We start from the raw sequence: 25,698 nt of genomic DNA, 5'->3' as shown, positions 1-25,698 counted from the left end.
TTCCAGCTCTTCACTGAGGATCTGTCTTTTATGCTCTTACCAATTCAACTACTAATGAACCCTTCACCCAAGGCTCTCCAGTCACTGTCACCACTCACCACAGATGCTTCAGCCTCTACCTCTCCTTTTGGCACCTCAGGTCTCTGCTGGAGGGACACCCGTGCATGGCACGTGTGGACCACAAACCACTGGCATTTCCACGGCCAAGGGGATCAATTGTGGTTCATCTGAGTTCATCATGGACATACAGCATGTTGCCCATACATGTTGCATGTGTCTCCTCTGGGTCATTGCAGGAGCTGTCCAGCTGGGACTTGACCACGGCAACAGGGCAGCAGACCAGGCTGCTGACTTTTGTTTCCAGGACGGTTGCCAAGGGGCTGGAATTAGAGGGTGTGCACCACCCCCTTTTTGCAACATTTCCACACCTCACGCCACAGCTCTTCACTACCACTGGCTTAAAGGGATAGTTAAAAAAATAAGACTGGAATTAAGAACTCTTGAATGCAACTGTCACATCAAATCATATCAATTTCTAATAGGACACGAGCATATTGTCACTGGAATGTAGTTTGGTCTTGTGTAGTGAGTATTCTCTGTGATTTAAAGCATTAAATACCCTTTAAACCCTTAGTAGATAGTTCACCCAAAATTCAAATTTCACTCATTATCTACTCACCCTCATGTCGACTAAGAGCTGTGAGAATTTTCAGAGTCCTCCGTTCCTTCTCTGAGTTATGGAGGGGGGGGGGGGGGGGGGGGGTCCGCGCAGCAGTATTTGTCCATATAATGGTTGTGAATGGATACCAACTTTCTTCATCCAAAAAGACACACCAAAAAAACATCCAAATACCTCCATACTGCTCGTCTGTAATGTCCCACTTGTATTGAACGTACATTGTACATGAGAAATTGTTCCGCCGGCCCGTGCAAATCACGCAAGATTTGCACGGACACAGGAAGAGCAGTGAACTGAGACACTGGGAGCTTCCGCTACAAACAAGCTTTAAACATATTATTTAATTTTTTTCAGAACAATTTCTCATGTCGGGGCTTCAATACAAGAGGGACATTACAGATGAGCAGTATGGAGGTATTTGGATGTTTTTTGGTGTGTCTTTTTGGACGAAGAAAGTTGGTATCCATTGACAACTATTATATGGACAAATACTGCTGCGCGGACGCCCCCGTAACTCAGAGAAGGAACAGAGGACTCTGAAACTTCTCACAGCTCTTAGTTGACATGAGGGTGAGTAGATAATGAGTGAAATTTGAATTTTGGGTGAACTATCCCTTTAAGGTGGGGGGATCCTGACGTTTCCCATGGCCTCTCCCACCAGGGCAGAAAGCCATAATCCTTGTAACTCTCTAAAGTCAGTGTAGTGCTGAACTGACTGGAGCATAGTCTAGAGCTAATGCTGAAGTGACTGTTTTCACCCCAACAGAGGGAACAATGTCAGCATTGTAGTCATGTTTCTGTCGCTGTAAAATTCATTCTCCTTCAGTGTCTGTCTGGCCACCTGCCCCTGACATTTGCTATAAGAGTTGAGTGGTAAGACTCAAAATTATCACTTTCACACGAAACTTTATATTGATTTTGATATATCAAATTCTCATATTGCATGACATGTCACCAGAAAAGTTACAGCAATAGGCAGAAATTTAGATTTATTCTTCCCACCTTCACTCTGTCTCCAGGGTTTCCCTTTGACCTTTGAGTTAATATACTGTAGGTTCCTGCTGTGTCTCCATCGGCCTCGGCTCAAAGCCCTCAATCTCTTTTCTCGGAGCCCTGGACTCTGCTCAGATTAATGCTTTGGAGTCTCACACTAGCCAGTGAGGGGAAGGGAATGACTTCATTATTCCCATTCACAATTTTCTCAATAATATCGTTGCTCCAACACATGCATGAATCATGATCAACCGTAAAATAGACAAAGCTAAGTGGATGGAACTTATTCATCTATTATTAATTTTTCATCTACAGGGAAGGTTAAAACTGCATTAGCTGATTTTTAATGAAAAATACAGTCCTTATGTGTAATTTTTAAGACTCACTATGACGGAGATGATAATGGAGATGATTACAGCAGCATATTTACACATTCAACAGATATAGACCAAAATTTGCATTCATTTGGAGTTGTGCCTTTAGGTAAGTCCACTCATTACTCCTCACTAGCTCTCTTAGTTTGTTATTTTATGCAAAAGCTAGGGCATCGTTACTTAAGAAACACCCACACATCTGCATTCACAAAGATGCAGAAGTCAAAACTTTGACCTCATCTCCTCATTAATCAGTGTTGCATCTTACTTTTGTCTTTTCATGGTGTGAATGGAACTCATTTTTGTTCCAATGGCAAGGTCCTTCATTGTAAAGTTCACTGGATTAGAGCCCAAACAATTATTATAAACGGGACAGTTGTTTTTTTGTTTTCTTTTAACACCTCTGTGAAGGCTGGTGTAAAAGAACATTAATTAAAACAGAAATGTTAGGTCCTTTGTGGCTGAAATGTAACTGAGAATACAAAAGAAAAAATCATTAAATCATATTATAGTGTGACTCATAATATGCTAATTACTCGCTGCACAAAAGCAAATTGTCAAAAAGCAGAAAACAAAACAGTGTCAGTTTTTTCAATGTACAGAATAATTCAACATAATGAAAGTCAAACATGTTGAAGTGCATGAAAAGGAAATTATAGACAAATGAATTTGCCTCTGAACATTTTTTACATCCTGAATCTGTGAATATTAGAGACTGGTGCAGACAAAATGAGCCAGACTTCAAAAACACACTCTAATTCGATATTATTGTGTGACAAAACAGCAGGAACACTATACAAAGAGACCTGAAGTGTTTTATCTTTAATGAGTGTAGCTGAGGAGGTGATAACCCTGCTTAAATAAAAGCACATCAGGGTTTAACAATACCATTATGGTTGCCCACGGCCTGATTTTCCTCTTCACTGTATACAGGCAGCATTCTGAGGCTGTGTAAAAATAGCACAATGAGAAAATGTGCAGAGTGCATTCAGAGGCACAAGACTCATGAATTCCCACACGTACATACGACGGCAGACATGAATGGCCAGAGTCATTAATGCTTTTTATGTGATGGATGGTATTAATAAAGGAATAGGCAGCTATATCTTCATCTAAAGGCAGAGGAGCGGAGTCACATTCCCACAATTTATTATTACAGCTGAACACCACCACTTAACTGCGGACTCTTCTGCCACATGGTCCTGACTGAGAGGCTGTAATTCTGCAAAATTAGCACCCATCCTGAGTCTGCGGGCTGGTGTGAAGGACTGGCAGATCTTTCAATATGCCCTTGTTCATACACTCTTAAAAATGTTGGGTTAAAAACAACCCAATTTGGGTAGTTTCCCAATCCAGCACTGGTTAAATATTGGACAGAACACACACTGGGTTAAATATAACCCAACAAATTGGGTTGATTCCCTTAATACAACAATTATTATATATTTAACAGAAATAACCTAAACTTATATTCACAAACACACTGCTAGGAAACTCCTCCCACCGAATGTCAACCCAATGTGTTGGGTAGTCCAAAACAAACCAACACAACATTATAGAAATTATTCCCAACAGAAATAACCTAGAATTGTGTTCTCAGAATACCAAATTCAATGAAAATAACCCAATTAAATTAATCAACAGGATCAACCTAGCAGTTGGGTTGAAAAAACAACCCATAATTTCTTTGTGTGTATCCAATCACAGCCAGCATCTTTGTACTGTGAGACTGTGGCAGCAGAAACCAGAAACACAAAGCCCACTGTTTACTTTGTGGATTTAAAACAACTAAGGAGGCCTGCAGATGATTTATAAACAAACAGAAATAAGGACTACAAAAATGTGGTGTGCTTTACAACAAACTCATTCAACAACAAAACAAAAGTTTTGAGCCTGACGTTTTGTATTGAAAACAGACATCACCCCCACACATATTTTTCCATTAGTATTTTAATTCCAAAATTCTTTGTGAATGATCTACAAAATACAAATTCTCCAGTTTCATTTCTGTGCGTATGAATACATGAACAATGTTATGGCTGATCTACTACACAGTATCTCGTATTTGAACTCTTCAAAATAAGAACGTGCAGGCAAACAGTCATTCAGTAGCACTATTATGACTTCCTTTTTTATTGTATTGTTTCGTTGTTGTATCTTAGGATGAAGTTGCAGGACTAAACACATTATAGTTGAGGACACTTCTGCATTACTATATTGCCCCCTGCAGGACAGCTACTGTAAGGCAACGTTCTTGTCTGTAAACAGAGCAGGCACAGCACAAGAGAGGGTTTGATTTCACTGAACCAGGGTCACAATCAGACTTCGAAATGGGACAACAACTGACAATAGTCAGTAAAACATCTGTAGTGGGAACAATTAACATTTTAAGAAATTAGGATATCTCCATTCTTATTTTTTTTAGAACATGATTTAGTTTACAGCATGTTATTCTATGCAGCAGGTTAGTCAGTATGAGTCCATGGAGTTTCAATAAAGTGCCGTACAAAACAGAGCAGCATCCTGAGTCATTGAATCTGACATGCATTTAGCTCGATGAAGTAGTAACATTAGAGATGAAAATGCTACATGTACACTACTACTGTACAGCAGTTCTCCAAAGGCTTCTCTATATTCAAACCGTAAGAATGAAAGAGAGATAAAGTGGTCATTTCAAAACTAAAAGAGCCACTGCCAAACGTACTTTCAGCAGTCTGCTCTGTGTGGTTCACAGTTTCCCCACGAACTACCTCCTTACTTAAAAACACCGGACGAACACGCTTGGTCCTTTACCCCCCGAAGAAATTTATAAATGAACTTGTGACAGGAGTGGAATGAAGGAAATGAGAAATCTGGTAAATCTAACACATCAGTCAGTGGCTGCTTTCCAGTTCAAAACCCAATTACTAGGTCAAACAAATACATCAGTAAAACTGTTAAAATTCAGGGCGCATCACATTTGGTCACCACCATTGGGAATGGTTACTATGCATTTTAAATAAAAGCTTGATTAGTGATGTTTTAGTGATGGCTTTTGGGAAATAAATTGTCAACACTACACTGTAATAAGTACATTATAAGTACATTTTATATTTCTGCTAAATCAGACGTCTTATCTAATATGAAACAATTGAGGACCACGGGGTATGCACTCCTGGCACAAACCTTTCAAGCCACTGTCTACAATTGCTATTACACTGGCGTGGGCTCTGAAGGCGCTGTGTACCACTTTTTTAATTGGCCTTAAAAGTGTTGAGTGCTGAGATCAGAGAGTGACCCAGCGCTGAGTTTAGGAGATGATGCGAATGCCAAAGTATTTCTTGAGCTGCTCGAGGAAGATGAAGGTGAGCACTGTGTGGGGAATCAAGCGGATCCCTGCTGGGACGAGACCCTGGAACAGAAAGCACCGTTAGATCACCACTCCTGCAGTTGCAGCCAACCTAAAGCTACAGCTACTGCACCCACCAGCTACGTAAACATCATCTCTAACTATAGGGATGTCACGATTACTTGCTTTCACAATTAATTGCGGTATAAAATGCCACAATTAATTTATCGCAAAGATTCCTAAATACCGTCACTGTCCAAAAAATATTTTTGTCAGAACCATCTTGACAGATGTGCATCAAAGTAAAGGTAAAAGCACATATACTGGTCCATTTACCTAATGTAATATTGAATCAGTAGGAATTTAAAAGTTTGCACGTCATTTGCAACAAAAAAAAACCAAACAAACAAAAAAAGATTAAAATAAACTTAAATATTTGGTAAAGATGACAATTAATTCCCCTGAGGAATATAATTTGTCCTTTATTAATAGATACTTAAAATTAGGGCTGTCAAACGATTAATTTTTTTAATCGCGATTAATCGCATTTTTTCCATAGTTAACTCGCGATTAATCTCTATTAAAAATATTATATATGGCGCTTTGGACTTTCAACCCTCCAAAGTGTTATAATCTCTAGACAAACAACTTTTAGACCAGACCTAGCAGGCCTAGTACCTAATCATAACACATGATGCATGAAACTCACACAGAATTGAAACGAATTGCATCCAGTGGAAATTGCCCTTTACTTTGCTACGCCTCTGCCTGGCCATGTGCATTTGTTGACAACAGAAGCCGTCAAAAAATCAATACATCGCCACGTGCATTTGTTGACAACCGACGCTGTCAAAAAAATCAATACATGGCCATGTGCATTTGTTGACAACAAAGCCGTCAAAAAATCAATGGATAGAGCTGTGGATATATGTTAGACTGTGTATATTTGTGTAGCAACCAACTTGAAGGTGCCTTACCGCCACCTACTGGACTGGAGGTCCCACACTCCAGTCCTCCAGTCCAGCAGACAGAGGACAAAATGGGCCGCGATTAACCGCGATTAAAAAATTTAATCGCGTTAATTTTTTTAATTAATCTAATCGCGATTAACGCGTTAACTCTGACAGCCCTACTTAAAATATTTTGGCATTATATTTTGACTTATTTGATTTTACACATACAGTGTTGTGAAATTAATTAATGCATAATAATTGTGATAATCGTAATAACGTGATTATTTCTCTGACAATAATCGTGCCAAGAAAATCTCTAATCTGTATCTAAAATCTAAAATCTATAATGGTGACATCCCTATTTCTAACTATATCTGGTGCTGTAAATGAGAGTTAGTGCAAATTCAAAGATGTTCTCACACAGCTCTGGGATCATCTGGGTGTGCTGCCTAAGAGAGTCTATCTTCCATCTGTGTTTTGTTATGTGTTTTTATATGATAACGTCATAAAACGGACGTTACATTTATCCAAAACACAGTGTGCACTAAAAAGACTAGGCTTGTTGTTGTGTATCATGCTAATTTTTCAAAACAATATACTTACTATGTAATATACAGTTTAGTGAAACTCCTTCAGAAATACGACATAAATCATCAGTGAGGCCAGATTTACTGTGAAGAATACGACCGATGATTATCACTTGAAAACCTGCATGACTTGCAATTTGTTTACTGTTATCTACTAAAGCAATGGCCTTCATCCTTACTTCTTCCTTCCTTTTTGACCCAATCTGTTCACTCGCTCCATCTATCATACCTTCCTTTTTCCCTTTCCCTTTTCCCTCTTTCCTCTCATCTCTCCCTTCGTCCTTCCTGCCTTCCTTCCTTCCTTTTTTCCTTTTTTTCCCTTCATCCTTCCTTCCTTCCTTCTTTCCCTTTGTCCTTCCTGCCTTCCTTCCTCCCTTCCTTCCTTGACCCAGGCGGACAACAGGAGGGTTAAGAGTGGCACTAAATAACCTTAATGGTGTTTCAATACAATGTGTAGATGTGTCTTTTTTTTACCTTGTAAAATGCCAGTGGACCCAGCCTGGCGGTTTCTCGTAGGCAATGTGTCACCCCCTGAGGAGAGAGCGATAATGAGCAGAATAAACACTGGGAAATGGAGAAGAGGGATGAACAGACAGGAGTGAAGGGATAAGAGGAGGCGATGAAGGAGGGATCTACTTACCGTGTACTCTCCCTTTGAGTTCATCAGTCTCGTCTTTAGTACATCCAGAGGTTGACACAAGAATGTAGCGCAGCCTCCCTGCAGAGGGACAGTTCACGTCAGCTCAGATCAGTCGACATTAAACCAGCTTTGTAAAGTTCACCCACCAAGCGAGGCCTGATACTTACAGCAATGAAGCTGGAGAGAAAATGTGTCAGCATGTTGTCTCCCATCACTCCTGTCCCCAACACCAGCTGCTTGGCCTGGTCATAACATGCCAACTAAAGGAGGAAAATAAGATGAGACGGAGAAAACTTAAACGAAAGAAAACCCACAATCCTTCAGTGCTGTCAAATCAGCATCGTCTGGATGTGAAACATGTGTGTTCTCCTCTTATTTATGTTAACTTCTATCACAAAAAGCTACGATCAAGTCAAGTCAAAGTCAAATATGATGTGTAATAATAACAACAACGTAGCAACAAGTTTTAAGACGTCAGGCTTTGGCTCCCCCTAGTGGTAGAGCACCAGAAGACACTGAAGTAGACCAATCAAGTCCAATTTTCTTGTCTTTACAAACATGGAAATAAACTGACATTAACTGTCACAAAATAATGTTTTTTGTTGGCTTTAGATGGTTCAGTGACAAGTTTCTCTGTACCCTACAGTACGGACCATGTATGTGGCGGATATAAGAGGGGATCTCCTGCAGGAACAGGTTTCTTCTTCAGTGGCATTTTGGGGTTTTTAAAATTTGAGGCATTTGCAATTATTTCCCCAGGTAAAATTGGTTTTTCGTTTGTTGTTTTTTTAATTCACGTTTGTCTACTTGTTTGTCTTCTTTTGGTGGATGAAAGTTTCCTACAGACACAGCAGAACAGTTGGCTTTGTTCTGCTTTTTATTGCCAAGAGCAGTAAAGGTCAGTTTACAGCACGAGGAACTTGTCTTGGTGTCAGGTGCAAACATAAAGGTACCAAAAATAGTTTAAAGGGAGGGATAAAAATATACTTAAGAATTTAAATAAAATAAAATAAAATAGAATTAATTAAAATATTCTAGTGTAAGAGACACACATATACTATAAATACACAAATACTATATAAAAGAATAGAATAAAGATATATACAAAATACTACTAAATAAGTTATTGTGCAAATTGTTGTAGTAGTGCAGAGTGTTTAAAGGCTGTTCTGATCATGCCACTAATAAAACTAATACTAATAAAAAATGCTACAACCATACACCTCCTCATAAAGAGTTAGTCTCCATCAGAGTCTGGTGAATCCACCTTGAAAGTCACACAGACAACCCTCAAGAGAAAAGCCAAATTTAAGACGACAGTACAAAAAACCACTCTTGCACGAGGAGCCAGTTTTGGATTAATTGGTTGTGAAGATTTGCATCAGTCTGAGACTGGAGTCTACTCACCAGCTGAGGTCATGTGGATTAATGCATAATGTATTATACATTATGTTTAAATGGAGCCAACAAGTGGTCCATTCTCCGAATAAATTGATTAAAATTTGATAAATGAAAGTACCTTTAATCTAATTACATGTGCTGTAAGTCAGTTATCCTATTTAAAGAGTTTACAGATGGATGCAATTTGACATTTCCTTTAACGTGACTAGTAAGTATATTCATGTGTTTGGAAGAAAATGGATTGAAATTAGCATTAACATTATGTTTTGTTTTGTTTTTTAAAGGAGAAATTGAAATAGCTCTAACACTCCCTTGTGTCTCTTTAATACAAGAATTTTAAATGACTTTTTAAAGTTACAAATGTAATATCTGCTCTGTAACAAAAAGCCACAGAGGTTTCATATGATTTATTTTCAACCAATGACAGGACTGTAAGTAGTGTGACTTGCCTGTCCAACGGTGACCATGGCTCCTCTGCTGGAGGCCATGGTGGCTCCTGAGAACAGTCTCCTCACACCCTCTGTGGAGCAGAACACAGGTCAGCGGTGAGGCGTGATGCCGCTGTGTGCTGTATGTGATGTTACATACATTATACTGCTTGGGATATATACTGTACCTTCTCTGAAGACTCTGAAGAGCCCATCGAAGGCATGTTTGTAGCTGAGTGAAATAAAAACAAAAAAACATTAAAGCATCAGTATCACATAATTGTATTAGAAAAAGAGCTACAGTATACTGACAAAATAAAGTCAAACCACTCACTTTCTCCTCAGCTCTGGTGGTAGTTTCATGTCATTTTGCATCCTGCAAGGAAAAACTGGTCAAGCCTTTTGAATACAATATTTACGTACTGGTTTTGATCATCAATCAAAAATGCAACCTCCTTTCTAAAAATAGTTGGGATGGTGTGGAAACATAATGTGATGCTGAGCATTTAAGCTACACATCGAACTCAAAATCACAAAAAAAGGATACATTTTGAAACTGAGAATTTTCATTACGTATTGTACATCCAATTTCAATTTGGTATCAGCAACATGTTTCAGAAAAATTAAGACAGGATCGAGTTGTACCACCTCTTTTTGTAACAGTAGTGTTTGGTAAACTGAGGAGACTACACTCGCTTGATGTGCAGTTCAACTGCTCAACAGTTTGGCATCTCCTTTGTCATATTTTTACACAATAAACCAAACATTTTCAGTGGGTGAAAAGTCAGGCCACAGAGAGGCCATGCTGTTGTAATCTGTGCTCACTGTGGTTCTTCATTGTGTTGCTGAAATAAGCATATTATATACAGTATGTTACTCTGAAAGCTTTGTATACCATCCATCTTTAATGGTGCCTCCAAAAATGTGCAGGTACGCTGATAACAAGCCAGATGATTTCCAAGAAAAATTTCAGATCTTATGAGGTTTGAAAATTTTACTAAACCATCACATTCAATCTCGATTTATATTTTGCACAGCGTCCCAACTTCTTGATTCAAGTGGAAAACAAAGTAGGGTCAGACTGTTGGACTCTGTTAAATATTAATACCACTCTGAATACTGTGGGGACATCTTACCTGACATTCACCATGTCTGCAGGCGTACCGACAAACCCACCAGTGAAACCTGTTGGCAGACAAATCCAATTAGCACACAATCTTGCGTGGGTGACACTGCATGAATACACATGTGTGTGTGTGAGAGAGAGAGAAACATCTGTGTGCTCCCACCTCCAAAGGCTCCCAGCAGGACCTTCTGGTAGAAGGGCATGGGGCCCTGGTTTGTGCTGCCCAACATGTCCCTTACTGTCTCATAAATGGCAAATCTGGTGAGAGAATATGACATCTGAGGAGAGGAGAGGAGAGGAGAGGAGAGGAGAGGAGAGGAGAGGAGGGGAGAGGAGAGGAGAGGAGAGGAGAGGAGAGGAGAGGAGGGGAGGGGAGGGGAGGGGAGGGGAGAGGAGAGGAGAGGAGAGGAGAGGAGAGGAGAGGAGAGGAGAGGAGAGGAGAGGAGAGGAGAGGAGAGGAGAGGAGAGGAGAGGAGAGGAGAGGAGAGGAGAGGAGAGGAGGATTAAACAGAACATTCAGGTAGATGGATGACTCCTACACTCATGCTCATTATTTAACATTTAGTTACTTTTGCCACTAGAAGTGGCCTTATGCTTCCTCACCAATCTAAAAATGCTTTGAAAGGAGAGTTTTCATAATTTAAAGGGACCCATAAACAGGATGCAGTGTGATAAAACCAGTCCTGTCCTTCCCCATCTAGTAGCTGTGATTTAACGTTTGTGTCATAGCTGGATCCACCCTTCATTGTTAAAGTCCTGCTAATTACACTGCAATCCTTGCATACTTGCAAAAAAACTATTTTGACATGTTTATAGTATCCCTCTGCCAAAAACCAGCTATTTTGTGGGACCAACCCAACCCCATCTCACCAGTTACAGTATATTTCCAAAACCTGTAAGTCTGTCATGCTCCCTTCCTTTAAAGGGATACGCCAACATTTTTTTTGCCTCACTTCTGAGTCCATGACAAGCAGATAGACACCATCCTTTCGACTGTGCGTGCAGTAACAAGGGAGATACGGGCAGAGCTGTGTGTTAGCCTGCCTCCACCTAAAGTCATCAGAGAAACTCTTCAGCAACTCTAACTCTAACGATCTTCGTCTCAGAGCTGACAAAACTCTCCGGTAAGGCATCTTGAGCGGTCAAATGCCGGTAACGAGACGAGATCGGTCAAAACGGAGGGTTCAAGCAAAGACGGTTTATTTTGGTTCAAGCTAGCTACATCGAGGGTAGGTTAGCTTCCTATTTCAAAGTCAAAGCACAAATTCTATCGTCATGGTTTTTATGTTAAGGGCAACAGGTGTTTTATTTTGTGAAAGTAACCGGAAGTGCGTTGGTCACAACGGCTAGCTTGTGTAGCGCTGAATTCTTCAGAACAAAATTGTAAACAGCTGGTATTTAGACAAATTAACGACACACTGCTGATCTAAACGGCTACTTTCTCGCCTAAAAATGTTTGAAATGTCGATAAAAGTGATATTATTTACAGAGTTTAGAGCTAAAATGAAATCAGCTTCTGACTGCTGATTTCGGCTCGGGTAGGAGGCAGGCTAACACTACCTATACACTTCCAGCATTTGAGCTAAGCTAATTCGCGGTGCGCCAGCTCTGCCTGTGTCTCACTTGTTACTGCACGCACAGTGGAAAGGATGGTGTCTATCTGCTTGTCATGGACTCAGGAGTGAGGCAAGACACGAAAGAAAAATGTTGGCTGATCCCTTTAACTAGCTAACTTGCTGGTCATAAACACATTATGTTTTTCTCAAACTTCTGTGAGTTCAGCTATGCACTCATTCATTAGCAGGGTATATGTACACTGAAGAAAGTAAAAGGTGTTTTGTTATTACTTTTGTTTTCAAACACTAAAATCCCTGTTTTTTTTATATTTTTGTAGGGTAGTTGGTGCTATTTTTAATGGACAGAATTTTGTCTTTTATCCAGAAGTGGTACCTTTGTTTTGAAATGTGCCACAGACATGCATACTTATCATTATTAATAATTTATCACTCTTCCTCAGCTTTAAAAAAAAAAAAAGAAGGGATATCTGAATGTGGCGAAGAGAGCCATAAGCTGCAGACATACACACCTGTCTACAGAGGGAGGCAGACAGGCCATTATAAAGAGCCAGCACCCCATCAGTCTTCACCACATGAAGGGCCATCCCCACCATCCTGTGCTTCACCTCCTGCTGCGTCTGCAGGTGTACCTGGAGAGACAGCCATCATCACAGTCAGTACCAAGTGAGGCCCGTCGGGACAGGATAAAGAAAACATCTGACACAGACACAACTATTCTGCAGACGTAGACATGTGGTCCTGTTGGCGTTGACACAGCATGTTTCTTTCTTCTTGTTCCTCCTTGTGGAGTGACTAGTTAGCATATTTAGGCAAGTTAGTGAGTCAAGGCTAAAGGTCACACCCTCAAAGTGGTGCTCATGGTTCAGTATTACACATCCCTAAAGTTGAGGAACATGAAAAGTGCTTTTCAAAATCCTATCAGAGCCTAAGATATCCTGATTCTAGGTCGTTATTCAGGTCAAACTCCACACACACTTGATCCTACACTCCAACATGGTGCAAATACACATTCCATCAGCCACCTGGTAAATGCCCACATATTTGACACTTACACCTCAGACCTGAAACACAGTCTTTCTGTTACATGAGCATCGGAGACATTGCTTAAGGTCTGAGAAAAGCTCCTCCATCCACAGAAAATATCATTTAACTTTACTTCATTGGCTGAGTGGCAGTAACATCAGTAAGTAAACTGACTCTCTAACATAAACTTGATGTCACAATTATACATTTTCTTGGTACGATTTTTGTCAGAGAAATAATCATGGTATTACGATTATCACGATTATTACGCTTTAATTAATTTCAAAACACTATGAATGTGTAAAATCAAATATAGTCAAAATATAATTACAATACTCATTGTTTACACAAAATATTTCAAGTACCTATTAATATATGACCAATTATTAATCCCCCAGGGGAAATGTTTGAAATATTTAGGTCATTAATTGTCTTCTATACTATGTTTATGTATATTTTAGTCGTTTTTGTTTTGTTTTTTTAATACAAATGACACACTAACATTTAAATTCCTACAGTACCAATTCAATGTTACGTTAAATGGACGAGTATCTGTGCATTTACCTTTATTTTGGCGCACATCTGCCAATATGGTTCTGACATAATCTTTTTTGGGAAGTAATGGTATTTAAGAATGTTTGTGATTAATTAATTGTGGCGTTACCACGATTAATTGTGAAAAGTAATCGTGACATCCCTACTAGTGAAGGAAGAAATCTATGTGCGACACAGGCTGTTATAAAATAACCTGTGTGTGTGTGGATGTGCTTGTGCCCTGCCTGTGCCAAAGGAGGTCAGGAGCTCCATTACTTCACCTTTATCCTCTGTTCAGATCAGTATCTAGCCCTTCAAAACACAATGTTTACCCTGTGTCACATCACCAGCTTTTTAATGGCTGCTTTATTACATCCATCACTCCTTTAATCATTTCTTCAGTTTAATTACCAGTTCATCATCACTGTTACTGTCCACACACACTGATCCGGTCCAAACCAAGTCATGCAGCAGGTTTAACAGGGGAGGGGTTGTGTCTGGATATAGAAAAACTTTGCAGATATACAGATATTGCCTTGTGGGTAGATGGATGTGAAACCTAGTTTCAGTTATTCTTTTAGTTAGTTTTAGTGTTGACCTCCATGAACTAGAAAAGTGCATAAAATCATATTTTTCTGACTGTTTCAGTCTACAACCCTGCTAGTAGGTCTGTGAAGGTGTGAGCTACAGTAAATGCTAACAACATGAATGCAATATTTATTGGACATGGACAAGCACAAAATATTAAAAACAGATGAGAATAAAAAGAAAAATATCTGTTGTAGTAGTATGTGTTCTTATTTATGTGTACATTAATGTTTCTACCAAATTTTGTAGTACACCATCAAAGATGTTGAAGTATTTAACAGGATGGCCTGAAATATTTAAAAAACTGAACCATCCACTAGAAACCAAACAATCTAATTAATTTCCGTGTCAATCAACCTATGGTAGTAGTTGGTATAATACTAAATCCATCTAGATCCAGTATCATACTGTGGGGAAAAAATGTAATTACTTAAGGAAATGTAATGTGGACACAGGTTGGACTGACTGTGGTGTTGTCTGTCAAACTATGGAAAAAGAAACCGCAGTGTTTTGTAAAAATGTGTTAAGTCAGTGTCCTGTTGAGCCATCAGCGAGCTAATGTGTATACGACCAGGAACACTATGGTGAAATATTACACCCAGATGAGTTGATAAGTGTTTTTAGCAAATCTTGTTTTGTACCTCAGCTGCATCAGTTCCAGATAACAATAGAGTAGCCTATCTGAGGGCGGAATAGGAATCTAGGTTGACACATAGAAGGAACATGACTCGGCACTCTTTGTACTGCAGCAGTTATGTGTGTTTATTCAAGGCCTATCTCTCTGCTGGAGACTGCTTTCCCCAAGTCTCTACGCCAAATTACACCACAGTCCTAAACTGAGCTGTTAGCTTTTACAGGATTGTGTGCAGCATTATGAGGCCATAAACATTTTTAATCTTTGCATGCTGTTGCGTCAAAGTCACCATCTGTCTCACTCCGTCCAGTGACTGAGACAAACTATGAATTCAAAGCAATATCGCTGTATTGTTGTTGATCAGCGAAATCTCCATGTACTGTAAGGATCATTTCTTATTCCTTTTACAGATTTACAGATTTCTGTTGCCCAAATGAATCATTCTGAGCAAGATGTAATTAATTAACAAAAACTAGTTGCTCCAGTTTTTGATCAACACATATTAAGAGTCTGGTTTCATAGTGGGACACTATTTTGTAGTTTTCCTCTGGGATTTTTCATACATTTGCTTAAACGTGATACTTTAATAATATCCATTCATGATTTCTTGTTGCTCTGCTCTGGGGTCGGGGGTAGGGGTGTCAAACCTGCGGCCCGCGGGCCAAAACTGGTCCAGCAGGGAGTCCAATCTGGCCCTCAGAATGAATTTGCCATGTGTGAAAATTACATAGAAGGAAGAAGAGGCATAATATTGTTGAAATTGCACATGTATTTTTGTCAAAACATTTCAGATTGTAAAAGAATAGTTCATTAACTGTAAACATCTTATAATACAAAGAGAAAAGTTCTTTTTATTTATACTACCATATCATGCTATTATTTTACTGATCCGCTCACTTGAGATCCAATTGTGCTGTCGTAGACCATAGCTTTAGGTGGGAGGGGGGGAAATCGATTTAAATCGTGAATCGGATTTTTTGTAAAAAAAATCGGAGATTTTTTTTTTAGGCCATATCGCCCAGCCCTACTTGCAATGCAAACCAAGCTCATTTAATATGTGAAAACAAAATCCACTCTTCCTAAGTAGATGACAGTGACTGACACAGTGCTTCCTGCAGGATCTATCATGCACTGTCTCGTTTCTTTGCAGTAACACTAGCTATCTTCAAAGTTGATGGGATTATCCATAGAAACAAATAAATGTCTACAGTTTGTGCCACCAAGTTTTCATAGATTTTTGTAATCAACAGGGAAATCCTCTCTTAGGTAGCTTGTGAGAAAAAGCAGCAGCACTCATTGTGGTGTTACTGTATCTCCATTCATCACCAGTGACATTCCTCACCTGACCACTATTAGGCCGACAGCACTTTGTCTGGTGTAAAACTACATGAGGGGACACAGAGCCATCTGGAAGTATTTGGACAATGACTCATTCATTTGTCCTGCTGCCTCTGTACTCACTCAATGGGACTAAAGAGAAACTGAGCAGAGTTTGAAGTGCTGACTCTCAGCTTTAATCTGAGGCTCCCTGCATACATATTAGGTGAACTGTTGTCTTTCCTTCCTGCCTCTTTTAACATAGGGGGCAACTAGTCACCCTCAAACATGCTTTTAAACTTTTACCCTCATAGTTCATTTCAAATCTAATCTACTGGACTAGAGTCAACACAACACAAAGTGTGTTACAGTAAAGCACATACACAGCCCATGGAGGCAGTGACGGTACTTCAAAAACACTTAGTGCCACAATTTATGTCAAAAAGTCCTTTGGGACAACTCATTTAAGTCTGAGGACACATGTGATGCAGTTTTGATGCACACTTTTAGATTCAATGTCATTTCCAAAGACAGCATTATTAGTGATTGCCTGAGAATCACTTTGTTATATTATGTTTAGCTAAATGTTATATTAAAGCTGGCCTGTGGAGTTTGTACATATAAAACAATGTCCGTTACATTGCAGCCACTGCCCAACGACTTATTAGGATGATCATTGAACGCATCTCCACCACACAAGAGTCCCTGGCTTACCCAGGAGCGCAATTGCCTCTGAGGAGCGACTTTCCCGCGCTGTCGCACAGGGAATTACGTTTGCATTACGCATGCAACGCAACGTTCGGATTTGACGTAGAGTTTAGAGCGCTGGTAAACAGAAGAGAAGAAGAACATGTTATCTTATTTTTGTTTAGTCTGATATGCACAGCCGGTGGAAGCACTGACACTGCAGCCACCGAGCCACCGTGCCGGTGTTGCGGAGGAGACCCGACGGCGGATTCGTCCCGCCCGCCTCCCCCCCGACACGCACCGCACCGCACCGTAACTGGAGAGATCCGCCCGGTGAGCGCGTTCAGAGTCCCCCCCCCCTCTCGCTGACCTCCGCGGTCCTGGACCACAAGACCCCCTGTCATGTCGGGCCTCCACCCTCTCTGATCCGCCGCAAGTTGCAAGAGCCCCGCGGAGCCCAGTCTCTCCCTCCTCTCCCACACTTCAGCACCTGTCCTGGGCTACAGCTTGGCTCACTCCACCGTCCTTTATTTTTGAAGTATAACTAATAATAATGCACCGTATTGCCTAACTATAAACGCATGAGTGATCAGAACAGTAAATTGTTTACGCTACTTTTAAAAGGAGTAAAGTAATTTAAAACGAGGAGCGAGCCGAGCCGAGCCGAGCCGACACGGTGCAGCCCAGGACAGGTGCTGAAGTGCGGATGAGAGGAGGACAGACCGGGCAGGAGCAACCAGCCCAGATGCGTCTCGTCAGTCCTCGGCCGTCTTTAATGTCTCTAAACACCCCCTTTCAATCCGTTTAAGGTTATTTGTTTGTGTTTAGGGAGGCTATATTTGCTTAGAATATTTTTTGGCAACCAGAAAAGCAATGTTTGACCCGGCGTGGCGGCGCCATCACACTCGCTCGCAAAAAAAAAAAAGACAAGAAAAAAGGAAAGAAAAAACGCACTTACACACATTTTGGAGGAGGGAAGCGCGTCACAGCATCATTTTTATTAAATCATAGTTTTCTCTAAATTAAGACAGTGTGCGGGACTATTTTTCACCCAGCCCCCCCAAAATGTAGGCCTATGTATAAAAATATGAAAATAAATTGCGTGTAGGCCTAGATATCGTTTAGGGATTTTTTTTACTAAACGTTTACAGTTTCATTCCGTGTAAACGTTTACACATGTATAAGGTCACACCCCTAAATAAATGCCAAAGCTGAATGACCACAACTTTTTTTTCTCTTCCTACTTCGCCAGTCACCTGGTTGCCTGGTTACCTGCACTTACCGTTCGGAGAGGGAGGGAGGGAAGGGGGGGAGGGGGGGGGGGTTCAACGTCATCGAACGGCGCAGACTGACTGTTGCAGTAGCCTACTCGGAAAAAAAACACGGCTGATGGCTCGTAATGAGCAAAACTCCACAGGGCAGCTTTAATAGAGGTTGTATAGTGGCCTAGGGGCCTTTCATTGTAGGTTTTTGTTTTGCAGACTTGCAGTTCAAGCTGCAGTCGTTGTGACTTTCTGTAGGGGGAAAGAATTAGAGGTCTTGAGGATTTCACTTAAAAATAGTAAACTTTACGCCTTAGGATGCTTGCTGATCTTTTTAAAGACTTTTTTCATTGTGCAGTATATGATCATTCTTTTGTTTTGTTACTTTGTTTGACGAGGGCAGTTTGACAATAGCTATGAGCCAAAACAGGCAACCTCTAAAAATAAGGCGGTTGTCAGTACCATGAGCAGAGCAGTAACACAGCTGCACTGAAAACTAGCACTACTACAGTAATGAAAGACTTCATCAACAATGAAGCAACTAAAATCACCAGACTCAAAATCTAACTCTTCAGTCTCACATCTATAATTGCATATGGCATCAAAAGCTGACAAAAAAAAGAAGAAGAAAAACACTACTAGGGGACATCTTTACCGCAAAGTGCTGATTTACCGCTTATTACCAGCCTTGTCTGCATGATTACACAGCCCATGACTTCCTGTGGACCAGTTAGTGTTATCAGGGTCATGTGCCGGTGACTGCACTGACACTGCAGCCTTTACAGAGGTACGTTACAACTACTAGACAGTAGCTAGTAGTAGACCCTGGCACTTGATCTAAATGCACTCCCTTAATAAGAATGAACAAGAGGCACACACCTGCTATCAGGCGACGACAGGCTGCCTCTCCAGTTCAATGTGAAACTACAGCTACACACATACACATTAGGTGCACATGTATAAAGTCAATTCTTACAACCTATTATTTCAATAATCACCTATGTTTGAACTGAACTGAACAGTCCTCACTGGCCCTTTAACCTACATTTCAACAGCCCTGCATCTCCATACACATTACAGAGATACTACAGAAGACATGTGATACCTCAGTGTGGCATGGTCACTACAAGTTCACTGCTGCTTGGCTACAAACCATGCGGTAATATGATGAGTATAGTCAGAGGTGAGCTGATATCTAGTCTGTCGATAGTCTGCGTCGACCGCTGGAAACAGCTGTCGTGTCGCTCAGGCCTGCACAGCTCTAACGTTACACACCAGCGGACACACACCGCTCCACTAGTGCTCCCCCCCATTCACCTTGATGAGATCCAGAGGATGAGTGCAGCAAGCGGCTCCGCAGGACGCCAGCCCGCCGAAGTACCATCTCGACATCCGCTTCTCGGTCATGGTGCCGTCGTCTGATGCAGCTACAGCGGTGACTTCCTTCGCTTCCAGTCCGCCTCGGTGCGCTGTGCTCGCCCTCCCCGCTCTGTGCGCTTCCTGGCCCGCCTGCAGGGGTGCAGCCGGTGGCCTGTCTCTTCAGGACACGGAGGACAACCTCGTTAATCTTCAAACATACCGATAAGAGTCACCGCCGCGGACCGGAGGGGACTTTGGGCAGCTAACCGCGTTGCGCATACTCACGACACATGATGTGCGTGTTTGCACGTGAAGGACTGTGCATGTGAGTGAAGTGTGTACGTGTGTGCACTGTCTTCTGCTTTTGAGGCCACGACCTGCAGCTGGAAACAGAGGAGGAAAAACTCCAGCCAATTGCCACCGTGGACAGCGGAGCTGCCTACCCGCCCCGGGGCCCGAAATCCAAAGGTCGACAGCGGGGTATGAGAGAGCTAAAGCCGAGCGAGCAGCACGGACTCGACTCGCATACCCCACTTTCACCGCTACGAGCTGTCATGCGGTTTTTAAAGAGATACGCATCCTTCCTGCAGCTGTACACAGGCCAGACAGTCACTGTCTCTTTAAGAGGACTCGTCTCGGCGAGTTCAGGCAAACCACACTTGACTTCACGATAAACATGTTTTTGGGGCAATTATCTGTAACTATAGTAGCTATAAATGCACACGCACTTTGCACTTGGTGAGGCAGTGAGGCAAAAACTAGTGGAATAAAAGTTGAGCAAACATGACAAAAATAAAGCATTGCAAATAATTGAACAGAAAATAATTACTGATACACAATCTACTGTTCAGCCATGGGCCATTTTCTAACATGTGTGTGTGTTTTTTTTTTCTTAAAATGTTTTATTATTCTTTGTAAGAATAAAGTTTGCTAATCTGGTTGTATTGTACCTACACATTACCGAGTCAGTGTTTCACTATGAGACTTTATGATGGTTGTTCACCTTCATTGAGCTGGTATTTAGGCCTACACTACAAAAAGTTAGGGATATTCAGCTTTGAAATTTAAGAATGCCCCTTAAATCCACTATAACTTTGTCCAACTGTTCACTGTTTCATTACTTACATAACATGCTGTTCTGAAATTAAATGGAAAAAGATGGAGAAGTGGACGTCCTTTAGTCACATGACAACTTATTGACACGTTGACATTTTTTGTTGTGGTATACCCAACACTGTTGTTGTTTCAATAGACTGAGATAAAGAAATTCCATGCTTCTACTTAAATGCCCTAATATCACTGCAGCAGCCACCTTTTACATTTTCCATAAATTTCACCCAACAGTCGAATATCCCCAAATTTTTGTGAGTAGCGTAGCCTATGTCCAATGTCTGTCAGAGTATTGATTGATCAGTGTGCTTCCATACTGTTGCTTGCTGGGTTACCACAATTTCAACTGTTTTATTTTCGTAAATGAAAGTCACATTTGCTTTTTGTTTCTGAAAAGAAATGAGAGGAAGAGAGCTGGGGAGGACAGCTGACCCAGTCTGGCTGGAACCTAAATACCAAGGTGGCCCACACTCTCCCGAACTTTAAAAAAGGAAACTGGACTGTGTCCCACGCATTCAGTGGAAGTCACAGTTGGTTGTTATCCAACTGAGGACTCCTTTGGGACTCAATCTTGTCTTAAAGGGATAGTTCAACATTTTGGCAAATTCCATTGCCATAATCCCTATAGTTTTAGGAGTACCTTTAATTGTCAGTGCAAGCTATTTTTAGAACGGCAGAGCAGAGCCGTGAGCTGCTCAGAGCTACGCTACGGAGGCTGATGGGATTTCTTGGTTTCCCTCATCGAAGTCAAATACACAATCCAACAACTCCAAAATGCTCTGGTGGACAAGTTGTGACCTGCACATTCACCACGCTATGAGATAATGATGCCTCCGTAGCGTAGCTCTGAGCAACTTGCCGTTCTAAAAATAGCTCGCACTGACAAATAAAGGTAACGAACTTGCTTCTATGACTATAGCGATTATGGCAATGGGCCAATTTGCCAAAATGTTGAATTACCTATTTAATAGTGAGGTAAATACACTTGTGATTTCAGACATTAAATGTGTTGATTGTCACAAGTGCACTAAAAATAAACCAATGTTTAAGTTTTTTAATTTAAAATAAAAATGCACACTTATACCTTGTAACTTTTTAACAAAGAGGAACTTCATGGCACAGTCCAGAGAACAGCAGCTCTTTATACCACCTTCTCGCCCATATGCCCTTAAAAACAGCTCTGAATCTGTTCTCCTTGTGCAGAGTTAGCAGGCACTGTTAATTAGTTATTCCTTTTCTCGGCCTGGATTTTGATGCCATGTTTTGTCTGTTTCTGTGGTGATTTCAGTTCATCCAGCCACATGGACGTGCACTGGCATGTTTGAGAACGAGGTTTTCACAGAAACCAAAAGCAACTATGTCTTTGCCTTAGTTGTGCCTCAGTATGCTAAACTGTATCACAGCTGTAAACATTAATTTTATAAACATCTTTAGGGGTGGCCTTTAGCTCACTTGGTAGAGCTGCCGCCCCATGTTGAGGCTATAGTCCTCACTGCAGGCGGCCCAGGTTCGAATCCCGCATCGGGCGGCCCTTTCCTGCATGTCATTCCCCCTCTCTGTCTCCCCATTTCCTGTCTCTCTCTCGACTGTGCTATCAATTAAAGGCATTAAAAGTCCCAAAAATATACTTAAAAAAAATAAACACCTTTCAAAAGTTACAAAGTGCTGTAAATATATATATATATATATATATATATATATATATGTATATATATATATATATATATATATATATATATATATATATATATATATATATATATGTATATATATAGAGAGAGAGAGAGTACAAAATGGAATAAAAACATAGGAAAGAAAATAATAAAAACTACACAAAGGATATACCAACAATGGGACCACTGAACTACACCCAGTTAAAATGCTCACAAAACAGGTACATTCTTAATATCTTAAAACTTTCAAAGGGCTCACGGATTTCTTTAATACCTAAAAGAAGTCTGTTTCAGAGGGTGAGAGCCGCAGCTGTAAAGGCGTGGTCACCCTTACCTTTTAATCTAGATTTTGAGATTGCCAGAGGGCCGTGGTCAGTAGACTGTAGAGATCTCACCGAGAGCATGGGACACAATGATTTAGAAATCTAATGAGAGGCCACAGCATATAGTGCTCAACACCGATTTTAGTTAAAGCAGAAGTAAGCGATATATTTGTGTTAATATAAGTCTTAAATAGTTGTATCTTCCGACAGCAATCACTTAGTGTTTGGACCGAAACACGGGTCTGTCAGTCACTCTGCTCTGCTCTGAGCCGAGGAGAAAACTTTTCTCGTATCCTACAGTTTTTATCCAATGAGGAGAGAGAACGGCATGAAGGGCTGTGTGTGCAGCCAAGGGATGCGCGTGAATGTGGTGACGTAGGGACGAGGACTGTTATGGTGCATTCAAGGCAACTCGTAACTCGAGTTCACGGGTCAGAAGTTACGAGTGGCCGTTTCACAGGTAAAACAGGTCGGAAAAACACGAGTGGGTTGCCTGGAACGCTACAAAGTCGTAAGTTGTGACTTGAAGCTGTAATTTACGGTTTCAAAAGCCTGCCTGGAACGCAGCATTAGCCAAAACGACGGGATCACTTACTTCTGCTTTAACATGAGGCAGTTCACAGGGGTCAAAAGAGGGGTCAACCATTCATGTGAGTCAGGTGAAGAACAGAAAAATGTGTTATAGATAGAAACAAGTTTCAATTTGTGTCGTGCCTGATAACTTGATCATTAATAATCTACTGCACACTTTAAACAAGATAATTTAAGCACTCCCCTCCCCCTTCCCTGCAGGCTGCACTTGAAAATAAGAATTTTGTTCTTAATTTGCTCGCCTAGTTAAATAAAGGTTAAATAAAAATAGATAAAATTTGGTTTGTAAATATTGCACAATTAAATCTGACCTTGATGGGTGAATATGACACACCCACTGGTTGTGTGCAGACTCATTTGTGAGTAGTGTGTGATAAAAGTGGCAGCATACCTGATTTAACCACGTGCAGTTTTGTAAGGAGATAGAAGTGCACAAACCCTGCCCCCCTCCTCATCTCCCAATATACTGTAGTGTGTGAATCGTGCATCACCTTGTCCACTCTGCACATACAGTACAGTATAAATAGTCAGAGGTGAAGGGCGTGTCATGATATGATTTATTAAGTCATATTTCCTCAACCAGGTGGCACGTCGTTGCAGTGGTTTGCATTCTTGCCTCTCAGAAAGAGGGTTCAAGGTTAGATTCCCGCGTGGCGTTTGCATGTGTTCTGTCTCGGTTACCCCCCCCCCCCCTCGGCTCGTGACCTTGCACGAATAACCAGTGCAGACAATGGTTGATGGAGTTCCTTACAGTACTTCAGGGTAGGCATTAACTACTTTTTACTCATTCCCGAGAAAGAAACTGTCAACAGTAACAGCCTTTTTTGTAAAATATTGTAGCAAAGTGAAAGACAGAAACAAAAACAGCAACAAAAACATCAGTGGGAGATAATTGTGTAGGGTTCCCTAAAAATCTCTAAAAATGTGTATAAATATTCATTCCTTATTTTACTGGGTTTCTATAATCTCAGTTATGTTAAAAAATATACAGATTATCCCTTTTATATTGCTTCTAGAAGACAGAGTAAAGTAGGACTTCATTTCCCAGAATCCTCTGGTTTTTCTTGTTTTTGCAATAGGTTAACTCTGTAATTCATGTATTATATTGTTTAAAAATATTCTATGGTCTTTAAAAAAATGATAAAGGTTAACTTTTCCTGTTCAATAAAAAAAAGAGACTAGAACATTCTCCGGGAGGAAGTATCCCACAGTTCACCGGGACAGTGAGGGAGCTGGCTGCGTTTTCCTCGGCAGAGAGAAAGAAGTCATGTTTGGAGACTCGGACTAAAGGTTGGCCCAGATATTGCACTGCCAGAGAGACTTTAACCGGTCAGAATATTCTTTTCACGGAGCTCAGACAGTCGAGTGTGTTTACTTTACATGACGGCGAAGTTTTACGAGCCGCGACAGCGTGGTCTCCGCCATTATCTCCGTACATTAGCTTAGCAGTGTTGCTATCAGTTAGCTCCTCGGCAGAGAAACCAGACTGCTGCACAACACGGACACGAGGAAGTCGACAGCAGGGAACGAGGACGTGTCGCAGGTAGCCGGGGCTGCGGGAGTCGGCGGGGAGCTGCCTGGACATCGCTCTGCGGCCTGGCTGGCTACACCGCCATGTTGCTGCTACACTGAGAGGTTGCGTGAGTACTTGACATTGGAACGATACCGAGTGCAGGATACAGGCACGGGACTGTGTTAAAACAGACTACAAAGTTAACTCTTCTTCTCACAACTGGATAAAACTTCATGTGCACCAACGCTTCAAATGGGCCCCAACGGTTAGGGAAAATTATCCAAGCACTTGGGTTAGACTTTTTCTGGTATCATTATCATCTGTGTGAACTGTGAAAAATACTGTGGTACAAGTGTGGGTACATTTACTGTGTTTTGAGTGTACAAAAGCACCAGGTTGATATTTCTATGCATTTGGGTTATTGAAATCACACTTTGAACAGTTAAAAGGTGTGAATACAGTAAGTGAATGGTTTATTAAAAAGATAACCATAATTTGATTTAGTTTAAAATTAAGCTAAAAACCCCATTCATAGGTTTACTATTTTCATTTAAAAGATTGTATTGAGCTCAAATTAAAAACATTTCATTTCATTGATGTGAGGTAACTGAAAGAGTTAATAACACTCTTCTGATTAAAACTTAGATATATCCGGCGATTAAAAATTATTGGTTGGTTGAAATAAACTAGAAACTGTTCTATTGATTTAAAATGGGTAAAAAGAAAGCATTTTGAAGCTTCAGGTACTACTGTGTTGATTAAAGGGTACAAGTGTTTTGTTTATTATTTTCTATTGGCTGAAGCATTTCTAAAGTTAAAGGTATAATACCAAAACAATCTAAAAGGGTTTAAATAAAATAAATATTTGTGTCTTACCTTTACATATTGTGGTTTAACATTCTTTTAAGAGTAATTTGTATTTCTGAGGGCTTACATAATCTTTGCTAACACCTAGCATAGTAAGTTTTCAGTGGAGGCACCGCGCTAGTTATTTTCCT

General features: G+C 40.7%; 1 protein-coding gene across 1 annotated transcript; it reads right to left on the bottom strand.

The window, feature by feature from the left end:
* Positions 1–4,615: 4,615 nt before the first annotated feature.
* Positions 4,616–19,650, bottom strand: slc25a10b (solute carrier family 25 member 10b). Its single transcript, XM_085779609.1, has 11 exons — positions 19,449–19,650; positions 12,596–12,715; positions 10,673–10,787; positions 10,520–10,568; positions 9,718–9,759; positions 9,572–9,615; positions 9,405–9,475; positions 7,722–7,814; positions 7,555–7,632; positions 7,389–7,445; positions 4,616–5,437 (listed from the first exon to the last, which is right to left on the bottom strand). Exons 1-11 carry the CDS (start codon positions 19,536–19,538, stop codon positions 5,336–5,338), a joined length of 861 nt encoding a protein of 286 aa, XP_085635735.1. The 5' UTR covers positions 19,539–19,650; the 3' UTR covers positions 4,616–5,335.
* Between the last annotated feature and the right edge of the window lie 6,048 nt (positions 19,651–25,698).

This window comes from Trachurus japonicus, chromosome 1, assembly GCF_045865225.1.
Source record: "Trachurus japonicus isolate A0001 chromosome 1, Traja_1.0".
Lineage (NCBI taxonomy): Eukaryota > Metazoa > Chordata > Actinopteri > Carangiformes > Carangidae > Trachurus > Trachurus japonicus.
Note: the sequence above shows the minus strand (reverse complement) of the source record. Positions and strands in the feature narration are given on the sequence as shown.

Coding starts and splice junctions, on each gene's coding strand:
- slc25a10b (XM_085779609.1), bottom strand. CDS start 19,538: ATGACCGAGAAGCGGATGTCGAGATGGTACTTCGGCGGGCTGGCGTCC. Junction 12,716..19,448: donor ATCCTCTGGATCTCATCAAG/GTGAATGGGGGG, acceptor CTGTCTCTCCAG/GTACACCTGCAGACGCAGCA. Junction 7,633..7,721: donor TTCTCTCCAGCTTCATTGCT/GTAAGTATCAGG, acceptor GTCCCTCTGCAG/GGAGGCTGCGCTACATTCTT.